This window comes from Ovis aries, chromosome 3 (genome assembly GCF_016772045.2).
Source record: "Ovis aries strain OAR_USU_Benz2616 breed Rambouillet chromosome 3, ARS-UI_Ramb_v3.0, whole genome shotgun sequence".
Lineage (NCBI taxonomy): Eukaryota > Metazoa > Chordata > Mammalia > Artiodactyla > Bovidae > Ovis > Ovis aries.
In genome coordinates, this window is record NC_056056.1 from 190,749,186 (window position 1) to 190,769,003 (window position 19,818).

General features: G+C 40.9%; 1 protein-coding gene across 4 annotated transcripts in view; it reads left to right on the top strand.

The window, feature by feature from the left end:
* Positions 1 to 19,818, top strand: part of BCAT1 (branched chain amino acid transaminase 1) — a 122,199-nt gene that overhangs the window by 73,432 nt on the left and 28,949 nt on the right. For all 4 annotated transcript variants that reach the window (XM_012159865.4, XM_042245231.2, XM_042245233.2 and 1 more), the window contains 2 exon segments: positions 10,906 to 11,069; positions 17,260 to 17,402. In XM_012159865.4, the coding sequence (XP_012015255.3) occupies positions 10,906 to 11,069; positions 17,260 to 17,402 (307 nt within the window).

A 19,818-nucleotide genomic window follows, 5' to 3' on the forward strand; every position in this document is an offset into this window, starting at 1 on the left:
GTTCTTTGGAAGAAATGATACTAAAGCTGAAACTCCAGTACTTTGGCAAAGAGTTGACTCATTGGAAAAGACTCTGATGCTGGGAGTGATTGGGGGCAGGAGGAAAAGGGGATGAGGTGGCTGGATGGCATCATGGAATCAATGGACGTGAGTCTGAGTGAACTCTGGGAGTTGGTGATGGACAGGGAGGCCTGGTGTGCTGCAATTCATGGGGTTCCAAAGAATCAGGCCCAACTGAGCGACTGAACTGAGCTGAACTGAACATTAATACACATATTTGTTTCACTAATACCAAATACATGTCCCATTCCTGTTTTGCTTCTTTGTAGTAATTTTTTGGTGCTAAATCAGATGCAGTTTTTTGAAGACATTCTATATAGCCTATTCAACATTTGTAGCCTCACCAATGCCCATAGACTATTGGAATTGCCATCACTATGAACAGCTATTTCTAAGTCTGAACAACTTTCCCATGATTGCTCCTTAGCCAGTAGCAATTATAAAATGCTGTGCCCAGATTTTTGACACATTAAATGTGAAAAAGTAGACATCTTAGAATCTGTGAAAGAGTGTTGTCTTTTATATAACCAGTGTCCTATTGATCAACCATTATGTTGTCAATATAACAGACATAAGAACTGTAATTAATTGATACAGTGTGCAGCATAGGAAAAATTGAATTTGGACCTTTAAAAAGTACAGACTTTCTTTATAGCATTTATGCTATAGATGTATCCCCTAGTGCACATAAAGACAGACATTCAAGGATATTCATTACAGCTCACAAAATTTGCTTAGATTTTTATAAGAGTAAGAGGAAAGATGTCCAGTTTTGCTTTGGGGCCATTACTGCTGGTTAGTGACCAATTGTTGGGATGAGGGAGCGTGAAGGAGAGGATTTTATTTGTTGGAGTGACGATGGGTAGAATCAAGAGTTCAGTGTTGGATGTGGGAATTTCAGCCAGTGATATCAAGTTGGTGGGTGGATACACCAGACTGGAATTCAGGAGAGATTTGGGAGTTTAAGTACTACATTCTTATCTTTAGTATAAAAGGCCTTTACAGTCTGGGGCTTGGATGAGGTTCTCAAGGAAATAGCTGTAGAGAGAGGTGTTAAGAAGCAAGGAATGAGATCTGAGGCAGGCCAGCATGTAGAGAAAGGGAGAGGAAGAGGAATCAGCTAAGGGGTCTGAGAAGTAGGAGCCTGGAAAGTAGAAAAACAAGAGGGCTTGGTGTCCTGTGCCAAATGAAGAGCATGGAGACGCAGTGAACTGTGGCGAATCCCACCCACAGGACCAGTGCCACGAAGCCCAAGACCTGATTACTGGATTTGACAACGTGGAGTCCTTGGGGATCTTAAACACCTTTCAGTGGGGGTAGTGGGACTGGAAGCCTGAAGGTCGTGGACTAGTAGAGGATGAGAGGAGGGAGGTTGTGATTGTGAGTATGCATTAACCTTGTGAGGAATTCTGTGCTGTAGTGCAGCAGAGATGGGTGGGTACTTGGCAGGGGGGCAGGTGATGAAGGGAGAGTGTTTTCTTGAGGCTAGAGGTGAGATGACGTGTTTCTAAGCTGATGTCAGTGATCTAGAAGGAAGAGGAAACTGATCAAATAGTCACAAGATTTCCCCAGTTCTACTTCTATCATGCATCTACTTCTGAAGGTGACAGGGTCAGCAGGCAGTGCCATGTACAGGAGGGAGGGACATCCAAGTACCCCCCGCCTTACTCCTCGGCTTGTGGTTCTCCACCTGACATTCATGTCACCGAGAGGGCTCTTTCGTGAGGGTGGCATCCTTCCCCCTTCCTCAGCCAACTCACAGGCTGAGGCTACGAAAGTTGCCAGCTCCCTCTGTTGGTCTTACCTGTTGCTCAGCTCCAAGCCCAGTGCCTTGCTTGGCTCAGTCCACTAACCAATCTGGATGGAATCCTGCTGTCCAGGTCTGAGCACTGAGGCTAGGTCAGTGAGGGGACCCTGATTCTGAGGCAATACCATCCTGTGGCATTTTCCTGGCATCCAGAGAAAGGGCTGGCAGACATTTTCTGTTAAAGGCCAGGTGTGTGTGTACATTCTGAGTGTTTTCAGTTGTGTCCAATTCTTTGTGACCCCGTGGACCGTGGCCTGCCAGGTTCCTCTGTTCATGGGCTTCTCCAGGAAAGAATACTGGAATGGGTTACCATGCCCTCCTCCAGATCTTCCTGACCCAGGGCTTGACCCCACGTCTCTTGATGTCTCCTGCATTGGTGGGTGGGTTCTTTACCACTAGCACCACCTGGGAAGCCAGGTAGTTAAATATTTTTGGCTTTGTGTTCCTTGCAACTATTCACCTCTGCCTTTGTAGCAAAAAAACAGCAATAGGCCACACATGAATGAAAGAATGTGTTCCAGTGAAACTTACAAACAAAACTTGCAGTAGACTGAAATTTGCAGACCCTTGATCCTGAGTTACTTTAGAAGGGAAATGAAGCATGGCTTTCCTAAGAGTGATTCATTTTGGCTCTCCTTGGGTACTTCCTCATCCCATATTCTTAGCCATGTACTTAATAATTCATGCTGAAATTTCTATTTATGTTTCACATTTACCAACCTATATTTTCCACATTGTCAGTACAGGAATCCTTGTCTTTTTTCCAAAGACCAACACATTCTCCACGGTTCCAACACTGAGTGTTTACTAGTTCATTGCTCATATCTACAATCATTTTAATGTCATCTGAATGTCCTGTAAATTGGTATATGTTGAATTTATTTACCATTATTACTATTATCATGTATTATTTATTTAAAAATAGTAAAAATTAGTATTTATTGGATGCATAAAAAAGATCAGACCCTGGGAACTTTCAACAGATATCTAATTTAATCCTTACTCTAACCTGGTGAGCTATTAGTATATTATCACTGCCTTTACATAATATTAGATTGTAAAGTGTTCTAGTCTTTCTCACCTGAGCTTTAGTTTTCTTTTAACTGTGTTTTTCCTTTTTAAATTTTAACATCATTTTTATTGAAAAATTAAAAAAAAAAGAGCTGAGTGGTTAGCCTGTCTAATATTAAATGTATATTGTCTTTCTCTTTGAACAGCACTGAGAAACAAACTCAGCCCTGTCCCCTACCTGTTTTATAGCAGGTCTCAGAAAATTCTCGGCTTTTGTTTTCCCCATGATATTCTTTCAGTGTCTATATATTAACTACTCATTAGTCTGAAGGCCAGCATTAAAGGAAATCAAGCAGGAAACAGGAACGTGTTCTCTATGGCATCAACTCAACAGATAAGGATTAACATCAGCTTTTTAAAAATAAAATAATTCAAATTTCCTAAGTAGTTATCTAGGTTGGTTTCATAGCCCTTTTCCATAAATGTCTTATTAAGATGGCCAACAGTTTATCCAATGTCTAGTTAGTACCTGGTATAATAAACAACAGAGGATGCTTTGTGTTGGGGCAAAGAAGGTCCTGCACTTCATGGAGTGCACAGATGCCTGAGTGGTAGAGAATTAAATAAGCAGTTGTAAGAAAGCATGATGGGTATTTTGTCTACATTTGAGGAAGTGCTGGATGCTGTAATACCGTGTAACACACGCACCTAGGCTTGTAACTGGAGCTCATTTCCTGAAGTGACAGTTAGATGACATTTAAATAGAGATTGAAGGGTTTGTGTTACCTAGAGAGAGGGGATGTTTCAATCGGTCTGTGTTTGTTTCACAGAAAGTGAAAGTGTTAGTCGTCCGACTCTTTGCAATCCCCTGGACTGTAGTCCGCCAGGCTCCTCTGTCCATGGAATTCTCCAGGCAAGAATACTGGTGGAGTGGGTTGCCATTTCCTCCTCCAGGGGATCTTCCTGATACATGGATTAACACACATCTCCTACATTGTGGGCAGATTCTTTACTACCTGAGCCACAGGGAAGCCTGGTGCCACAACAGAATTTCAAAGATGAGGAACTTGGGATCTTAGTTTCCTAAGTGAAAGTGAAGTTGCTCAGTCGTGTCCAACTCTTTGCAACCCTATGGACTATAGCGTACCAGGCTTCTCCTTCCATGGGATTTTCCAGGCAAGAATACTGGAGTGGGTTGCCATTTCCTTCTCTAGGAGATCTTCCCAACCCAGGGATTGAACCCGGGTCTCCCACATTGTAGGCAGATGCTTTCCCATACTTTCCCCCTGCAGTGGAAGTGCAGAGTCTTAATCACTGGACCACCGTGGAAGGCCCACAGATCAGGTGCCTTAACCACCAGAATTCATTTTCTCAGTTTTGGAGGCTGGAAGTCCATAGTCAAAGTGTGAACAGAGTTGGTCTCTGGTGATGCCACACTTCCTCGCTTGTAGGTGTCCACTTTGTCACTCTATAGTGGGAGGTTGCAGGGCACATATGCTCTGGTGTCTCTTCTTATAAGGATAACGGGACTACCCAGGGGGCTCAGTAAAGAATCCATCTGCCAGTGCAGGAGACACAAGAGACTCGGGTTGATCTGCGGGTCAAGAACATCCCCTGGAGGAGAATTTTGCAACCCACTCCGGTATTATTGCCTGGAAAATTCCATGGACAGAGGAGCCTAGAGAGCTACAATTCATGGGGTGGCAAAAAGTCAGACACGGCTGAACACGCACAGAGTCCCACAGTCCCAACAGGATGGGGACGCCAGCCTTTTAACCTCATTTAACTTTACCTCCGCTAAAGCTTTATCTCCAAATACATTCACATTGGGGGTTAGGCCTTCTACCTATATATTTTGAGTAGGAAAGCAAGGAGGAATCCTAAAGGATTCCATATGGTTTGAGCAGAGGAAGTACAGAATATGAGAGTGTGGTGAAGGCTGAGGGTGGAAGGAAGGTCTGGTTTGAACTCTCTTCACATTAGGAAATCTCGAGAATTTCACTGATTCATTTATTTATTTTTTTACCCCTCTCTCAAATTCTGATATCCAAAAAAAAGAGCTCTGGACTACAAGTAGAGGGATGTCCAGAGCTTAATAATGAAAACTCTGGGTGAATCATTTGAGCCTCAGTTTCTTTAGCTTAGAAATACTCCTGGATTGTTGGATTTTCTGCGAAAATGGCTATGGAATGTCTTGGAAACCTGAAAGTACCGTGTAATTATTGAGGGTTGCTAATTATTATTTTAATCTTAAATCAGACCAGCTAGTTTTCCTATAAACACATTTCATGACTTTGGTGTCCCTCCCCTATGTGATTCACACTGAAACCCTAAATGGGTCACCAGCCAGTCCTGTGTTTCTTACAGCATCCCCTTAGTTCATTGTTCTTGTTGTTGTTTTTTTCTAAGATAGAAACTTAACAAAAAAAGTTAATTAACCAACTTGGCTGCGAGGCCAATGGGGGCTTTCATGGTGGCAGATGGACTCTGGTTGGGGTGCGAGGGTTTAGTTGCCCCACACCGTCTGGGATCTTACTTACCCAATCAGGGACCGAACCCGTGTTCCCTGCATTGCAAAGTGGATTCTTAACCACCTGCCTACTAGGGATCCCAGTTCAGTATTCTTCATCATTTTCCCCTCTATCTAATCTTTTTTAAGAACTGGCAGAATTTTTTTTTAATTAGTCTACTCTTTGGATCAAAAAAATAATTTGGAGCACCCTAAAAATTTCTTTTTGAAAAATGTTCCCCAGTTATTTCTAATTATATTTTTTCTTCTGCCCCTTAATTGCCTTGCCCAGCAGAATCGTTCTCAAGCCTCTACATGGCAGCAGTGCTTCTCTGCCTTCCAGGCCAAAACATGGACTATTAAGTAGAACATGGACTATTAAGTAGAACATTTCTGAATGTACATTTCTGAATGCCCGCTGCAGATGGATCACCCTGGAAGTCCTGCCTTTCTATAAAGCAATTTTCTAAGTGACACAGAAGTCATTTCCACTGTGAAATGTGTCTTTATTTTCCATCACACTCAATTGCCCTGTTATTTTGTGCAAAATGTACCCACACTTAATGCTCATATATGTATTTATTTTTGCTACTTGTGGGGTATAACTTAAAAGAGTATATATTTTAACATATCAGAATTTCAACTTCAAAGTCAATGTGGTCCCTTGAGACATTATGAACTTTGCATCTAAAATTTTGTATTTCTCTTTTTCCGAGGGATTTCTTTCAGTTCTTTATGTATTGAAATAATCCAAGAAACTAGTACAGGAGAATTTTTAAAAAATCAATCAAAATAAGACAAGTGAAACTGGTCTACATAACTTATCAGCTATTACTATCCATATTTTTCTTTATGTATATGGCTTTTATTTTATTTCAACCAGAATCCTGATCTTGTGATCACAGAATGTTGTTCATTGCCATTTGATTAATATTACGCTACTACTCTTTACTGCAGGGATAGTGCAGAATTTAAATTGCTTTCCAGGAAAGAAGGGAGAACTGAGGAACAAATGCTGAGGGGAGAAACAGATCCAATCACCAAGTTCCCTTCCTGATCCCAAAAGTTACATTCTACTTACTCTCACTTATGGAACAGTGTGATCATTTTCAGTAAAGTCACAGTTCTTTTCATGGAAAGATATTTGACGTAAATAATTATTTAAGGATGAAGGTGACACCACTACTTAAAGTGCTTGCAAAATATGAATTGACTTTGCTTAAATTTCAGAAAGAAAAGTTAGTACACATAAACACATTTTCTCTCAGCATTGAAAAATTCTAGTCTATAATCTACCTGCTTGCTAAGAACGGTGGTGGTGGTTTAATTCCTTAGTCATGTGCAACTCTTTGCGACCTTATGGACTGTATAGCCCACTAGGCTTCTCTGTCCATGAGATTTCCCAGGCACGAATACTGGAATGGGATAAAGATATTGTTTAAAGATTTTTATCAAGATATTCTTCTCTAGAAATAGATTTAATCTGTTATTCTGTTTTTCATCTGTTTTCTCTCTACTGCCACCTAGTGGATTAAATGCAAGTTTACCTGTCAATTAAAATCAAGGGAAGGAAATGAATAACATGAAATTTATCCATGATGATGAGTTATTGTTACTTTTTTTAGTAGAGTGTAGGTTGCAGAAAATACAAGAGTGAAAAAAGTCCAGGCATTCATGTGATATCAGTAATAAAATGCTTATCAGCTTATCCATAAATAAGGTATTTTATTTAGAACATTAGAAGCTAGGTAAATTATTGATGCTGTGTCCTGCGTGTTGTATTTCTAAATTATGTTGAGAAGCTTAATTCCTTATTATAATGGTCAATAATTTTCTTTTCTTAATGTGAAGCTTCAAAGCCCCCCTGATATGAAGTGTACTTACTTAACTGACAGGTAAATAAAAGTGCAGAGATAAGATAGTCAATTTTTATCAAAGTTGGGAAGAAAGGCAGATACGTGTGTTATTCTGGGAATTTCTTTTTCCAAATAATGAAACCAATAAAAGCAAATGGAGTTTAAGTCTCCTAATTCTTTGTAGGGGTGATCTTTTCAGCCTCCACTAAAGAACAAACCCAAATGAGCACAAAAAAACGCATAACCTGTTGTTACTTGCTGGCTGTTTGGCTGAAAGTTTTCACTATTGTCTCAGGTCCAGAGGATTTGTTAACAAAATAAGCCACGCGTTATATACAAATAAACAATACAAATATTTCTTAGAGAACTATCTAGTCTACTTTCAATATTCTAACATAAAAGAAAAAAGAAATAGAAACAGCAGAGGAGAGCAATAGAACATACATCACCAAATTTGATTTGCCAACATCCGTACTTAAACAGCACTGGGAAGTCTCGAGTGACAGCGGTCTGGAGTTCCAGTTAGGAAAAGTTCCCAGGCAGCGTGTCCGCTTTGTGGGTGAGACTTCAAAGATTCCATTTCTCCCACTTATAATCCCAGGATGCTAACTGATACGTTCTCATCAGTTCAGTTCAGTTTAGTCACTCAGTCGTGTCCGACACTTTGAGGCACCATGGACTGCAGCACCCCAGGCTTCTCTGTCCATCGCCAATTCCCAGAGCTTTCTCGTAAACTCATGTCTATCGAGTCAGTGATGCCATCCAACCATCTATCTCATCCTGTGTCATCCCCTCCTCCTGCCTCCAGTCTTTCCCAGCATCAGGGTCTTTTCCAGTGAGTCAGTTCTTCGCATCAGGTGGCCAAAGTATTGGAGCTTCAGCTTCAGCATCAGTCCTTCCAATGAATATTCAGGATTGATTTCCTTTAGGATTGACTGATTGGATCGCCTTGCAATCTGAAGGACTCTCAAGAATTTTCTGCAACACCACAGTTCAAAAGCATCAATTCTTCAGTGCTCAGCTTTCTTTATGGTCCAGCTCTCACATTCATACATGACTACTAGAAAAGCCATAGCTTTGACTAGACGGACCTTTGTCAGCAAAGTAATGTCTCTGCTTTTTAATATGCTGTCTAGGTTGGTCATAACTTTCCTTCCAAAGAGTAAGCGTCTTTTAATTTCATGGCTGCAGTCACCATCTGCAGTGATTTTTGGAGCCCAAGAAAATAAAGTCTGTCACTGTTTCCATTGTTTCTCCATCTATTTGCCGTGAAGTGATGGGACCGGATGCCATGATTTTAGTTTTCTAAATGTTGAGTTGTAACAGCCAGCTTTTCCACTCTTCTCTTTCATCAAGAGACTCTTCCCTTTCTGCCATAAGAGTGGTGTCATCTGCATATCTGAGGTTATTGATAAATCATCGTCAATCTGCCAGCAAAACTGCAGCAATGGTATTACGTTAATTTTTTACAATGCTGTTTCCTCTTTTGGAGAAGGAAATGGCAACCCACTCCAGTAGGCTTGCCTGGAGAATCCCATGGACAAAGGAACCTGGTGGGCTACAGAGGCTGAAAGGACTGAGCAACTAACACTTGCTTTGTTATGCAAATCTTGGAATGTTACTAAGTCCTAGGAGTGGTAGGCCAGACCTCCTCAGGGGACTTGACAGATTCCAAGATCTGCTCCCTATCTATCTATTGTGTTTCTCTTCTAACACTCACAGCAGGTGTGGCTGACACCCACAGCAGTAGTCAGGGCTGTATCTATGTAGGTCAGAAGCAAGGTCGGAGGCCTGCCCTGCTTTGTCTCTGAAGCCTAAACAAGACTATTTAATTTCCCTAACACTGATTCATTTCTTTGTCTTTTTTTTTTTTTAATTTGAACTTTTTATTTTGCATTGGAGTACAGCCTATTAACAATGTTGTGACAGTTTCAGGTGGACAGCAAAGCGACTCAGCCATACATAGACATGTGTCCATTGTCCCCCAGACTCCGCTCCCATCCAGGCTGCCACATAACATTGAGCAGAGTTCCCTGTGCTATACTTTAGATCCTTGTTGAATACAGTTGCGTGTTCTTGTCAATCCTAAACATGCAAGCTATCCTTTCACCCTATCCTTCCCCCATGGCAACCATAAGTTCATTATTTAAGTCTGTGAACTGACTCATTTCCTTGACTTGGTATCTGTTGCTCTTTATCCATTTCCTTTGGGGCCAGCCAAGCCCTGTGTGACCCTCAGGTTCACATACTGTGTGAATGGGCTCAGCTTCCCATTTCGTAAGCCTCTCTGGTGGCATCAGAATGCACATGTACAAACACATTGTATCAGGCTCACACATCTTTTGCCTACCTGATTCTTCATCTGGGCGTAAGTAGTGGGTGAGGCTCCTTGAGCTACAAGGTGGCAGAAGAGGAGATTTAATTGAAATTCAGAAAAAAAAATATATCCCCAGGCCCACTTTTAGCCAGTTTCATTAAATATTACAAAAGTCATGAATTGGCTGAATTTGAGTCTCCTCCTATTATTTTCACACCAGATTGCTACCCCATCCAGGCAGACTAGGCTTCTTTTTTGAAGACTCAATGTATGTATTCTATTGTCCAAGATTTAATGTAATAGTCTTAATTTGTTTTCTTACCTGCATGGCCTATAACTGTACAGGATAACCCAGCAACCTTTAATGCCTTTAGAATATATAGCCTTCAAAACTTTTTAGTCTCTCAATTTTTCTATTTAAAAACCAACTGGGAGTAATTTCTTTTGTGCTGAAGAAATTTATGATTGCATTGCTGGCTTGTGATTTTCTCAGTGTTTGTGGGGAAGGTTGTTTTCTCTCTGTCATTCCTAATACGAATTCCTGAGTCCTTCGTCCTATGTCTTTTGGTGGGCAGGGGCCCCGGGTGGCGGGGATTTGTCTTGTCTGATGTCTTTGTTTCTAGTGAAGCTACAGTTTTGGTGTCTGTTATCTGTCACAGTTGGATATGCTAATGGCACTTTCTCCAGCCCAAGTCTGCTGGCACCAGAGTGTTCTGAACGAAGTAGAAGGGCAAGTTAGAGAAGCAGATGTTAGGTTTCACCCCCCAAAACTGAAATCATGTCTAGGTTCTTTCCTTTTTCAGTTCCCAATCAGTGCAATCCTGAAAGGTGTTATATGGCTAGTTGTCAAAAGTATATGGCTAGTTGGCAATGTACTGGTCTTCCCAGGTGGCTCATTGGTAGAGAATCTGCTGCCAATGCAGGTGCCCCAGGAGACGTGGGTTCGATCGCTGGGTCAGGAAGGTCCCCTGGAGGAGGAAATGGCAACTCTCTCCAGTATTCTTGCCTGGGATAATCCCATGTACAGAGGAGCCTGGCGAGCTATCATCCATGAGGTCGCAAAGAGTCAGGCAGGACTGAGCAACTGAGCACGCACAAAAAACCTACTAATAAAACAATAGACAAATCTGCCTTTCCTTTAAAATCATAACTCTGAAAGCAAAGCAAAATGGAACCAAGTCTTGGTGTTTTCTTCTTAGAAGACCATCAGGCTTTGTGTAACTCAGCTTCAGAAGTAACAGCTGTCATTTGTGGCTTCTGGGAGATGTTTCAGATCTGTTCTAGACTTTGAGACTGGCATCTGCCTCTTAGATTAACAGTTGTGTGCACTTTTACTATATTCCAGCCTTCTCTGGGAGTCAAGAAGCCGACTAAAGCCCTGCTCTTTGTAATCTTGAGCCCAGTGGGACCTTATTTTTCCAGTGGAAGCTTTAATCCTGTGTCCCTGTGGGCCAACCCGAAGTATGTAAGAGCCTGGAAAGGTGGGACCGGGGACTGCAAGATGGGAGGGTAAGTTGATCTGTGTTTCTGTCTAAAGGATAGAGTCCCTTGTGACCATTAAGTTATGACCATTTCACTTCAATACAGATTATATATATTAGTATTCACACTGGAATGTTCATTTTTATTTCATGTTTAGCCTTCAGTGGTTTGAATGTGCTAGCTGTTTGAAGGATAACCTCTGCAGCCCTTTGTAAGGGAGAAACATTGACTGTTAACGCATAAGCAAGAACTAAAGTAACTAAACCAGGAGGGAAATCAGCGCTTTGGATGAACTGCCCGGGATGCTGGTTCCTGGCCGCAGGCTGACAGTTGGCATTCGAGAGCATCTGGTGTTGGGGCGCAAGCTCTCAGTCGGCTCCAAGGAGCCCTGTCTGGGGAAGGTGCCTGCTTCACTGAAGTGCTGTCTTCATTCCCGCAGATTGCCACCATATCTGCTGCCAACTGGCTGTGGGACAGCCCTGCTTTGGCTCGGTCAGGCCAGTCTCATAGGCCATATGTAGCTGGCTGGAAATAAAAGAGCATTTGAAAGTGTGAGACAATTTCAGGGGTGGACTTGGCCGTGAATCGGGAATGCCCCGACGGGTGAACAAGAATAGCCGGGTTACCCAGCGTGGCTCTTCCTTTGGAAGAGCACCAGCTGGCCTGCAAGGTGACTCAGTGGCAGTCTTCTGGGCCCTGGTGCAAACTGTAAAGTCTCAGAGCCCTGGGAGAGAGAAAGGATGTGGTGCTGACATGCCAGAGAGACCTTGACAGCTGGCTTTGAACCCTCCATAGACTTTCTATTTCTCACTTTTCTATCCCCAAAAAGGCATGGTGGTAAAAGGCTATGTCCTGTCATCCCTACTGGCATTCACTCACTAACTGCATTCCCTCATCGGGTCAGAAAAATCCTGATGGTGGTGGCTTAGTTGCTAGGGTGTATCTGACTCTTGCAACCGCATGGACCGCAGCATGCCAGGCTCTTCTGTCCATGGAATTGTCCAGGCAAGAATACTAGAATAGATTGCCATTTCCTTCTCCAGGGCATCTCCCCAACCCAGGGATCAAACCCAGGTATCCTGCATTGCAGGCAGATTCTTTACTGACTGAGCTATGAGGGAAGCCCAGGAAAAAAAGAAAACAATTCTGATGGGAGTTCATTAAATAAACTAAGTCACTTTACTCCGTGTTGATCTCCTTCCTAAGTCCTAGGCTAGCCAGGTCAAAAACTTTTTTGTTTATTCTCTCAATGGCTTCTTTACTTTTCAGACTTATTCACAGAACATATCTGTATTAGTCTATTAAAACTTCTCTCCCTGCACAGTGCGGTAAGGCAACCATCTTGATGAAGAGATAACATAAAATTTTTTCTTCTTTAAATCGTACTCTCTAGCTCCCCCTACCTGCCTTGGGAAAAGATAACATGGGGACGCAAACTGCAGGGAATCCTTTAGTTTGGTGTCTGGGCAGATGGTTATTTGTTACAAAGATGATATTGAGGCAGTCTCATAGAATATATGATCATTAAAGAGCAATTAAAAATCAATACTTTCTGTACAACACAGAGACTGAACTCTGGTGTTACTATGAACAACTAGGATTTCAATATTGTCTCATCAGTTATAACAAGTATACCCCACTAATGTGAGATGTTAATATGAAGGGAAATGGAAATTGAGGAATAAGAGTTATAGAAGCTCTGTTTCTTGCTCAGGTTTTCTGTAATCTGCAACTTCTCTAAGAAATAAAGCCAACTATAAAATAAATTACTAGTTTGACTCATTAGGCTCATGTGGACCAGAATCAGTGGACATTGACTTGAAATTTCTTAGAGAAGAGAGTATTGGGCCTCATACATAAAAGCAAAATTGGCAAGAGGGCAGGCATGAAGCAGAGAGTGGATTTGTCACAAACCCGCCTGTTGCTTCCAAGAGTTTCAAAGCTCTCTGCTCCTGTACTCCCAACCTGGAGGAGCACAGGGAAACAAATGATTTTGCATCTACTGTCATTCAGTTTAGTTAAGAAAGACATTTGGCGGGAACCTTAGATTTATGTATTATTGTTCTTTTCTAGACCTGACTTATTCAGTGCTGTGCTGGGCTTAGTTGCTCAGTCGTGTCCGACTCTTTGCGACCCCATGGACTGTAGCCCTCCAGGCTCCTCTGTCCATGGGGATTCTCCAGGCAAGAATGCTGGAATGGGTTGCCATGCCCTCCTCCAACTTATTCAATAGTTACCTTCTAATCTTTTTTTTTAGTACCTCTGTAGTCAATTGGTAGTTATTAAATATCTATTGACTTTCACAAGCTCAAGAATATTCTGCTTTCTGTCTAAGTGAGTCTGAGGAAGAGAGAGAATATATATATATATTTTTAAATTCTAAGATTAAAAAATTTAATCTTAGAACTTTTAAACAGATTAAATTCTAAGCCTTAGTTTGCTCATTGATAAAGTGAGGGTAATAATGCCCACTTTACCTGTGAAGATGAAGGAAGGTAATGTGAAGTGCCTAGGATCCTGGCTGGCACTTAGGGAGCTCTCAACAAGTATGGAGTTAGAACCTGACAGTTTCCAGTGTGGATCTGGGAATAAGAGATACCCATAAATCGTGCACATATCTGCATGATCTTATGCAATTAAGTCCTTTCTCCCTACAAGTCCTCAAAAGTATAATAACATCTGGGTTGTGTTAACACAATTTGTTGAAATAATGGGGTTCAGAACCTAGTACCCTGCCTGGTAGGTGGTACTTCCTCAACAGACAATAGTTTATATTATGAGGCTCTCTTTCTTTCTGGTTTTATCTCCTGGACTCTCTCCTAGGAGTAATCAGTTAGATTGCACGCAGTAGGATTTACTCTTTTGGAGGGATGTATTTAATATTCCTAGTCTCCCAGATTCTACATTAAAATTATATGTAGACAGTTTTCCCACTTTTTTATTTTCCTCTTTCCTCCAAGGACATGTGTTTTCCTTAATATTGGCAGCATGTGGAAGGAAGCCCAAGTATATTACCAAAGTATCAATAACCCAGTGGACATTAATAATACAGTTTACACCTGAGAGAGAATTTTGACACACATTTGTATTGGGGGAAAATCACACCTATAAATGGACTTCCCTGGGCTCAGTGGTAAAGAATCCACTTGTCAGTGAGGGAGATGCAGGTTCAATCCCTGGGTCAGGAAGATCCCCTGGAGGAGATTCCCACTCCAGTATTCGTGCCTGGGAAGTCCCATGGACAGAGGAGGCAGGCGGACTACAGTCCATGGGGTCACAAGAGAGTCGCATATAACTTAGCAACTAAACAAGAAGTAGACAGTAAAGAGCTGCATCTGGGCCTGTTGGCTCCAAGCCCACGCTCTGTCTACAGACTCTCCCTGCAGGCTGGTCTACTCCTTAAAAAGTATTCATCATTGAACCCAGTGACTGCGTATTTGCCATTGGTTCTGAATATGGGTGGTCTGATGTTCTATGGTCATTAAAAATGAAAGCCTCCTGAATATTAGAATTGTGTCATCTCCAGACTGACTAGTAATTTACATTTCATTGCCTGTGTTTTGAAGTATACATGTTGAGGGTCTTTTAAAGGAATCTGAATACCCTGGTGTAAGTAAATCTCATCATTCCCCAGATTGTATGATGTCTGTTTCCCATAGCTTTCTAGAATAATTCAGTCATTAGTCACTAGTCTTTGAGTTACAGGTCAGAACACTAGCTCAATCCATCTTGAGTAGAGAAGGGAATGACTGGCTCATGTTAGTGGGATGGCAGCTGTGGACCAATAAGAGCTCGAATCATTGTCACCAGATTGCTCTGCCCTTGCGTATGTCCTGCTCGTGCTACGTCCACCCCAGTCTCTCTCTTCTCTCCTTTTCCCTCTCTTTCCATCCTTCCCCCATCTCTTGTCTAAGCTTCTGGCTATGTGTTAGCATAAGGCTCTCCTAATTCAGGTATCTTCTCCTTTGAAGGCTGGTGATCATGGATACAAGAGACCCAGCATCATAGCAGACAAGCTGCCACCATTCTCAAAGGGGAAAAATACATTTTTCAAAGGGTTTTGTACATTGAAATGAATAAGTGAGTAAACTCAAAGAAGAACTTATGAGCAACTTAGTTACTTGCCCACCCTTTTCTTCAGTTGTGGTAGGGGCAGGATGCTATGATTGTCAATCCAAGCAGAATGACTTGGCTGCATAGGAAGGGCCCAGGAGAATACAGTGGGAAGAGAGGAGAAGCTGTGCAGATGAGAATGGCATGTAGCCACTGTGATATATGGCTTCTGTGTTTAAGTTACACTTTGACTTAGGAAATACTAAAAATTTAATCTTGCCCAGATATAAAAGAGATCATTTAAAAGGCCTAGGTGGGTATTTTCTGGAAGGTAATAATAACATTAATTTTTTGGTAGTATGTTTGATTGTTTCTATGTTCTTCTTGGGGCTTCATAGTCCAAGGATGGATCTAGGGTTTTTTCCTAGTCCTGACTGTCTTAGAGGAGTGCTTTCAAACTTGTTTGCTGATATCTTCTAAAAGCCAAGGAAAGTGAATTATATAGCCAGAAGCATAGAAAAGCAAACAAGCATCACATATATTTAAGGACTCTCATGTTTTATCTAAAGCATTGATTCATATTTTATATTCTACTGAATACTTTTCCCATTTAAGTTTAATAAAAGATAAATTTAAAATATTACTTCCTTTTCTCCTAAAGTGAAAGTGAAGTTGCTCAGTTGTGTCTGACTCTTTGCGATCCCATGGACTGTAGTCTACCAGGCTTCTCTGTCTATGGGATTTTCCAGGCAAGAGTACTGGAGTGGGTTGCCATTTCCTTCTCCAGGGGATATTCCTGACCCAGGGATCGAACCCAGGTCTCCTGCATTGCAGGCAGACCTCTGAGCCACCAGGGAAGCCCCAGTCCTTTTCTCCTAAGGCAACATATAGTTGGAGAACTCAATGAGGATAGTGAGAGCTAGGCATCATTATGAATGAACCTACTTATGCCAAATAAAAATTTAAGGTATAAAAAGCATTAATATTTCTGTTTAATTTAGAAGTCATTTCTCCTTCCAAATGATAGACCATTTGTCAAAATATATTTTCTTTAAAAAGAATTCCAATATATCTAAATTTCTTGTCTCTTTAGTTTGAATTTATTCTCCACGAGCCATGTGTATGTGTGTGTTAAATGTCAGTTATATCTAACACTCTGACTTACAGAGGAAAGTGCTCCCCTACCAAGTTTACTTAAACTTCTAGGAGTCAGGTAACAAATGAATGAATGAATGAGTAAATAAATTACTATTACAAACTACATTGTCATTCCAGGAAGATATGCCATGTTCCTTTGAATAATCCAAGGTGAATAGTATTGATTGAGAAAAACAGATTTTTGGAATATTTTTTGGTTAAAATCAGGAATATTTAGCCTCTTGTCTTACTTTTAGGGAATTTAGACATTGAACAATAGGTATTTCTTGATTATATTGAAAGGTACCAGTTAAAACACAGAGTTGGTGCTCTGCTAATGAACACATATAACTTGATATAAGTTACTTCTCTAAGCCTCAGTTTCTCATCTGAACCAAGGGACTAATGATTGTCGCGAACTCAATAGTGTTTTGTGGGGTTTAAATGGAATATTCTTGTTCAGTCACTAAGTCATGTGTGACTCTTTGCGACCCCCATTGACCGCAACACACTGGCCTTCCGTGTCCTTCACTGTCTCCGGGAATTTGCTTAGATTCATGTCCATTGAGTCAGTGATGCTATCTAACCAGCTCATCCTCTGCTGCCCTCTTCTCCTTTTGCCTTCAATCTTTCCCAGCATCATGGTCTTTTCCAGTGAAAAGAACTAGAACATTAGAACAAAGGGAAAAAGTAGCACGCCTCCAAAATGAAGTAATTCATGTACAGTTGATTGGCATGTGGAAAAAATACTCAATAACTTTTAAGTGTTGTTGACTTGGCTCTTCACCTGTGTTTTCTCTTTTCAAGTTAGAAATGCACAACGTTTCTTTGATCTCTCTCTCCCAAATGAATGCGGTTAGACCACATAGATTCTCTAATGTGTTTCCTCTAATATTATGCAGTTAACTGGAGAGGATATATAATTAAGAACCTAGTACATTGACTACATCCATGCTTGAATTAAAGACTTGCTGGGAGGTAGGGGCTGAAGTATATTCATAATCATGTGTTTCCTCTTTCTTAAAAGGAATTATGGCTCGTCTCTTTTTGCCCAATGTGAAGCAGTGGAAAATGCGTGTCAACAGGTTCTGTGGCTCTATGGAGAAGAAAATCAAATAACTGAAGTTGGAACTATGAATCTTTTTCTTTATTGGATAAATGAAGATGGAGGTAATCCACTCAGATTTCAGCTCTCTGCTATGTTTCAATCATTTTCAGTGGGATTGGAGAGAAAAGAACTAAAACCTTAGAACAAGAGAACAAGTAGCTCAATTCCAAGATCTTAAGATTTTCTGTGCTTCTGCTGTCCAAGTATTCATGAGTTTACAGTATTTATAAAGATTTTTGGTTTTGTTTTTTGGCTTTAGATGTACTTACTTTTGAGTTGTCAACTTAAGGAATTTAAATCTCCACTATTTGAAAATGTGCTGCCTTATCCTTTTTATTATTGTATCATTTTTCCTATCTGATTATTTCAGTGGTCACTTACCATGCATGCGTGCATGCTCAGTTGCTTCAGCCGTGTCTGACTCTTTGTGACCTCATGGATTAGCTCGCTAGGCTTCTCTGCCCATGGCATTTCCCAGGCAAGAATACTGGAGTAGGTTATTACCATGTTCTCCTCCAGGGACTCTTCCCAACCCAGGGATTGAACCTACCTCTCCTCCATAGCAGGTGGATTCTTTACATCTGAACCAGTGGGGAAGCCTGTGGTGATTTACCATATACTATGTATAAGACACTATAGTGATAAGCATAGTCTACTCTTTCTACTGATATGAAATTTAGTGCACTCTCTTATTGTAATTCGTTTAACAATCATTGCCCTTTCTACATATTTTGATAATACATTAGAAGCCTTCCAGATTTACACTGGAGCTCTATTTGAATAAAGGACACCGTTTTTAGGACAAATTGGTCTTATTTGGGGATTGTATTTAGATTGTGGTTCATTTAAGACCATTAATATATGTCTACTACAAAAATCAGTACTTCTTTATTGCCTTTAATATCCTGAATGCTCACTTTCCTTCTTTGCAGTTCTTTTCTCTTAAATTAGTTGGCAGAAACCACAGACTAGAAATGTAAAATGATAAGTTTCCAAATGTAGCTCCTCTGTCTATGGGATTCTCCAGGCAAGAATACTGGAGGGGGTAGTCATTCCCTTCTCCAGGGGATCTTCCTAAGCCAGAGATTGAACCCGGATCTCCTGCATTGCAGGTGGATTCTTTACGGTCTGAGCCACCAGGGAAAGCCCAAATGTAAAATGATAAGTTTCCAAAGATTGAGTTGAGTTCGAACAATTTTTTGACCAACATAATACTGCTGAAATCTTGGGATTGGTTTTAATTCAGACTTTAAATGAAATTTTAATTTTAAAGCAGATATAGTAGCCTCTTGCTCTTTTGTTATTTGGCTACAGATAGAGGGAAATGGTGATTCAGATGTAGCTGACTTCAGAGCTAATTTGAGCATTGCTTTCAGAGAATTACAAAATGAGCCTTATATTCCAGTCCCAGCGAGAACAAACCGAAGGTGTGGTGAGTACACCATGTTCTGGGACTGATCCTTGGTAACACTGGGCATATGAAAAGCCAGGTATAGATTATGTTTGTCCTTCCGTACCTGGCTGTTTGTAGTTGACACTCGTGAAAAACAAAATCTGTACTGGAATATCTGTGATTTCTAATTTGGAGTTATTGCATATGACATATATCAAAAGCTGTTCCTGAAAGTTGACAGCCACTGTTGAACTCCGTACATAGGACATAATAAATCGATTCAGTTCATTCTTTCCATCTACCCACTGCCGTCCCCATCGCCAAGAAAACCCACGCAATCCCAAACAAAACCAGTGACATCATACAGAAGTGGCACCATCCTTATTTATGGATGGGAGATGTCAGGATTTAAGCACAGTCTGAATCAGAGCTACATGATTTAACCAGAAACACCAGAAACTGTCCTGGTGAAAAATGACCTCTTATGCAAACAATGATCATGAACGATTTCCATGGCTTTTAAAGGTCAGAAGAGAATTGAATGAATTTGTCTTCTGACTCTTATAAAATATACAAGACCTTGAGAGTTCCTATTCAGGTTATGGTTGCCTGAAATAAGTAGTTTTAATGTGAAGATGCTCCTTCAATTTGAGGGTGTTCACTGACAGATCAGATAAAATTTAAGGAGAAAGGAAATGGAACAAATGTTTGAACAGTACTCTGAGAGAAGTGAGGGAAATGTCAGGAACAATCTTTGGGCTTAAAAAGAAAACAGACATTACAGCAAGTCTAGTAACTTTGATTTATACTGTGTGGCTTTAGGAGAAGACAAAGAATAATGCACTGAAAATCAGCAAAATGTTGAGTTTTTTTTTTTTTTCCCAAAAAGCTTTCCAATAAGAGTTACAAGCAGAGTTCTTTCCATGAGCACCCACTCACCATTCCTTTGGGCCAAGGTAGCTGCCACAGCGCTGTGCCCTGTTTTGTGACACTTGGCTTGGAACTCATGGGTTTTTTTGTTTTTGTTTTTAAACCGAAGTATAGTTGATTTACAAGGTTGTGTTAGTTTCAGGTGTATATCAAAG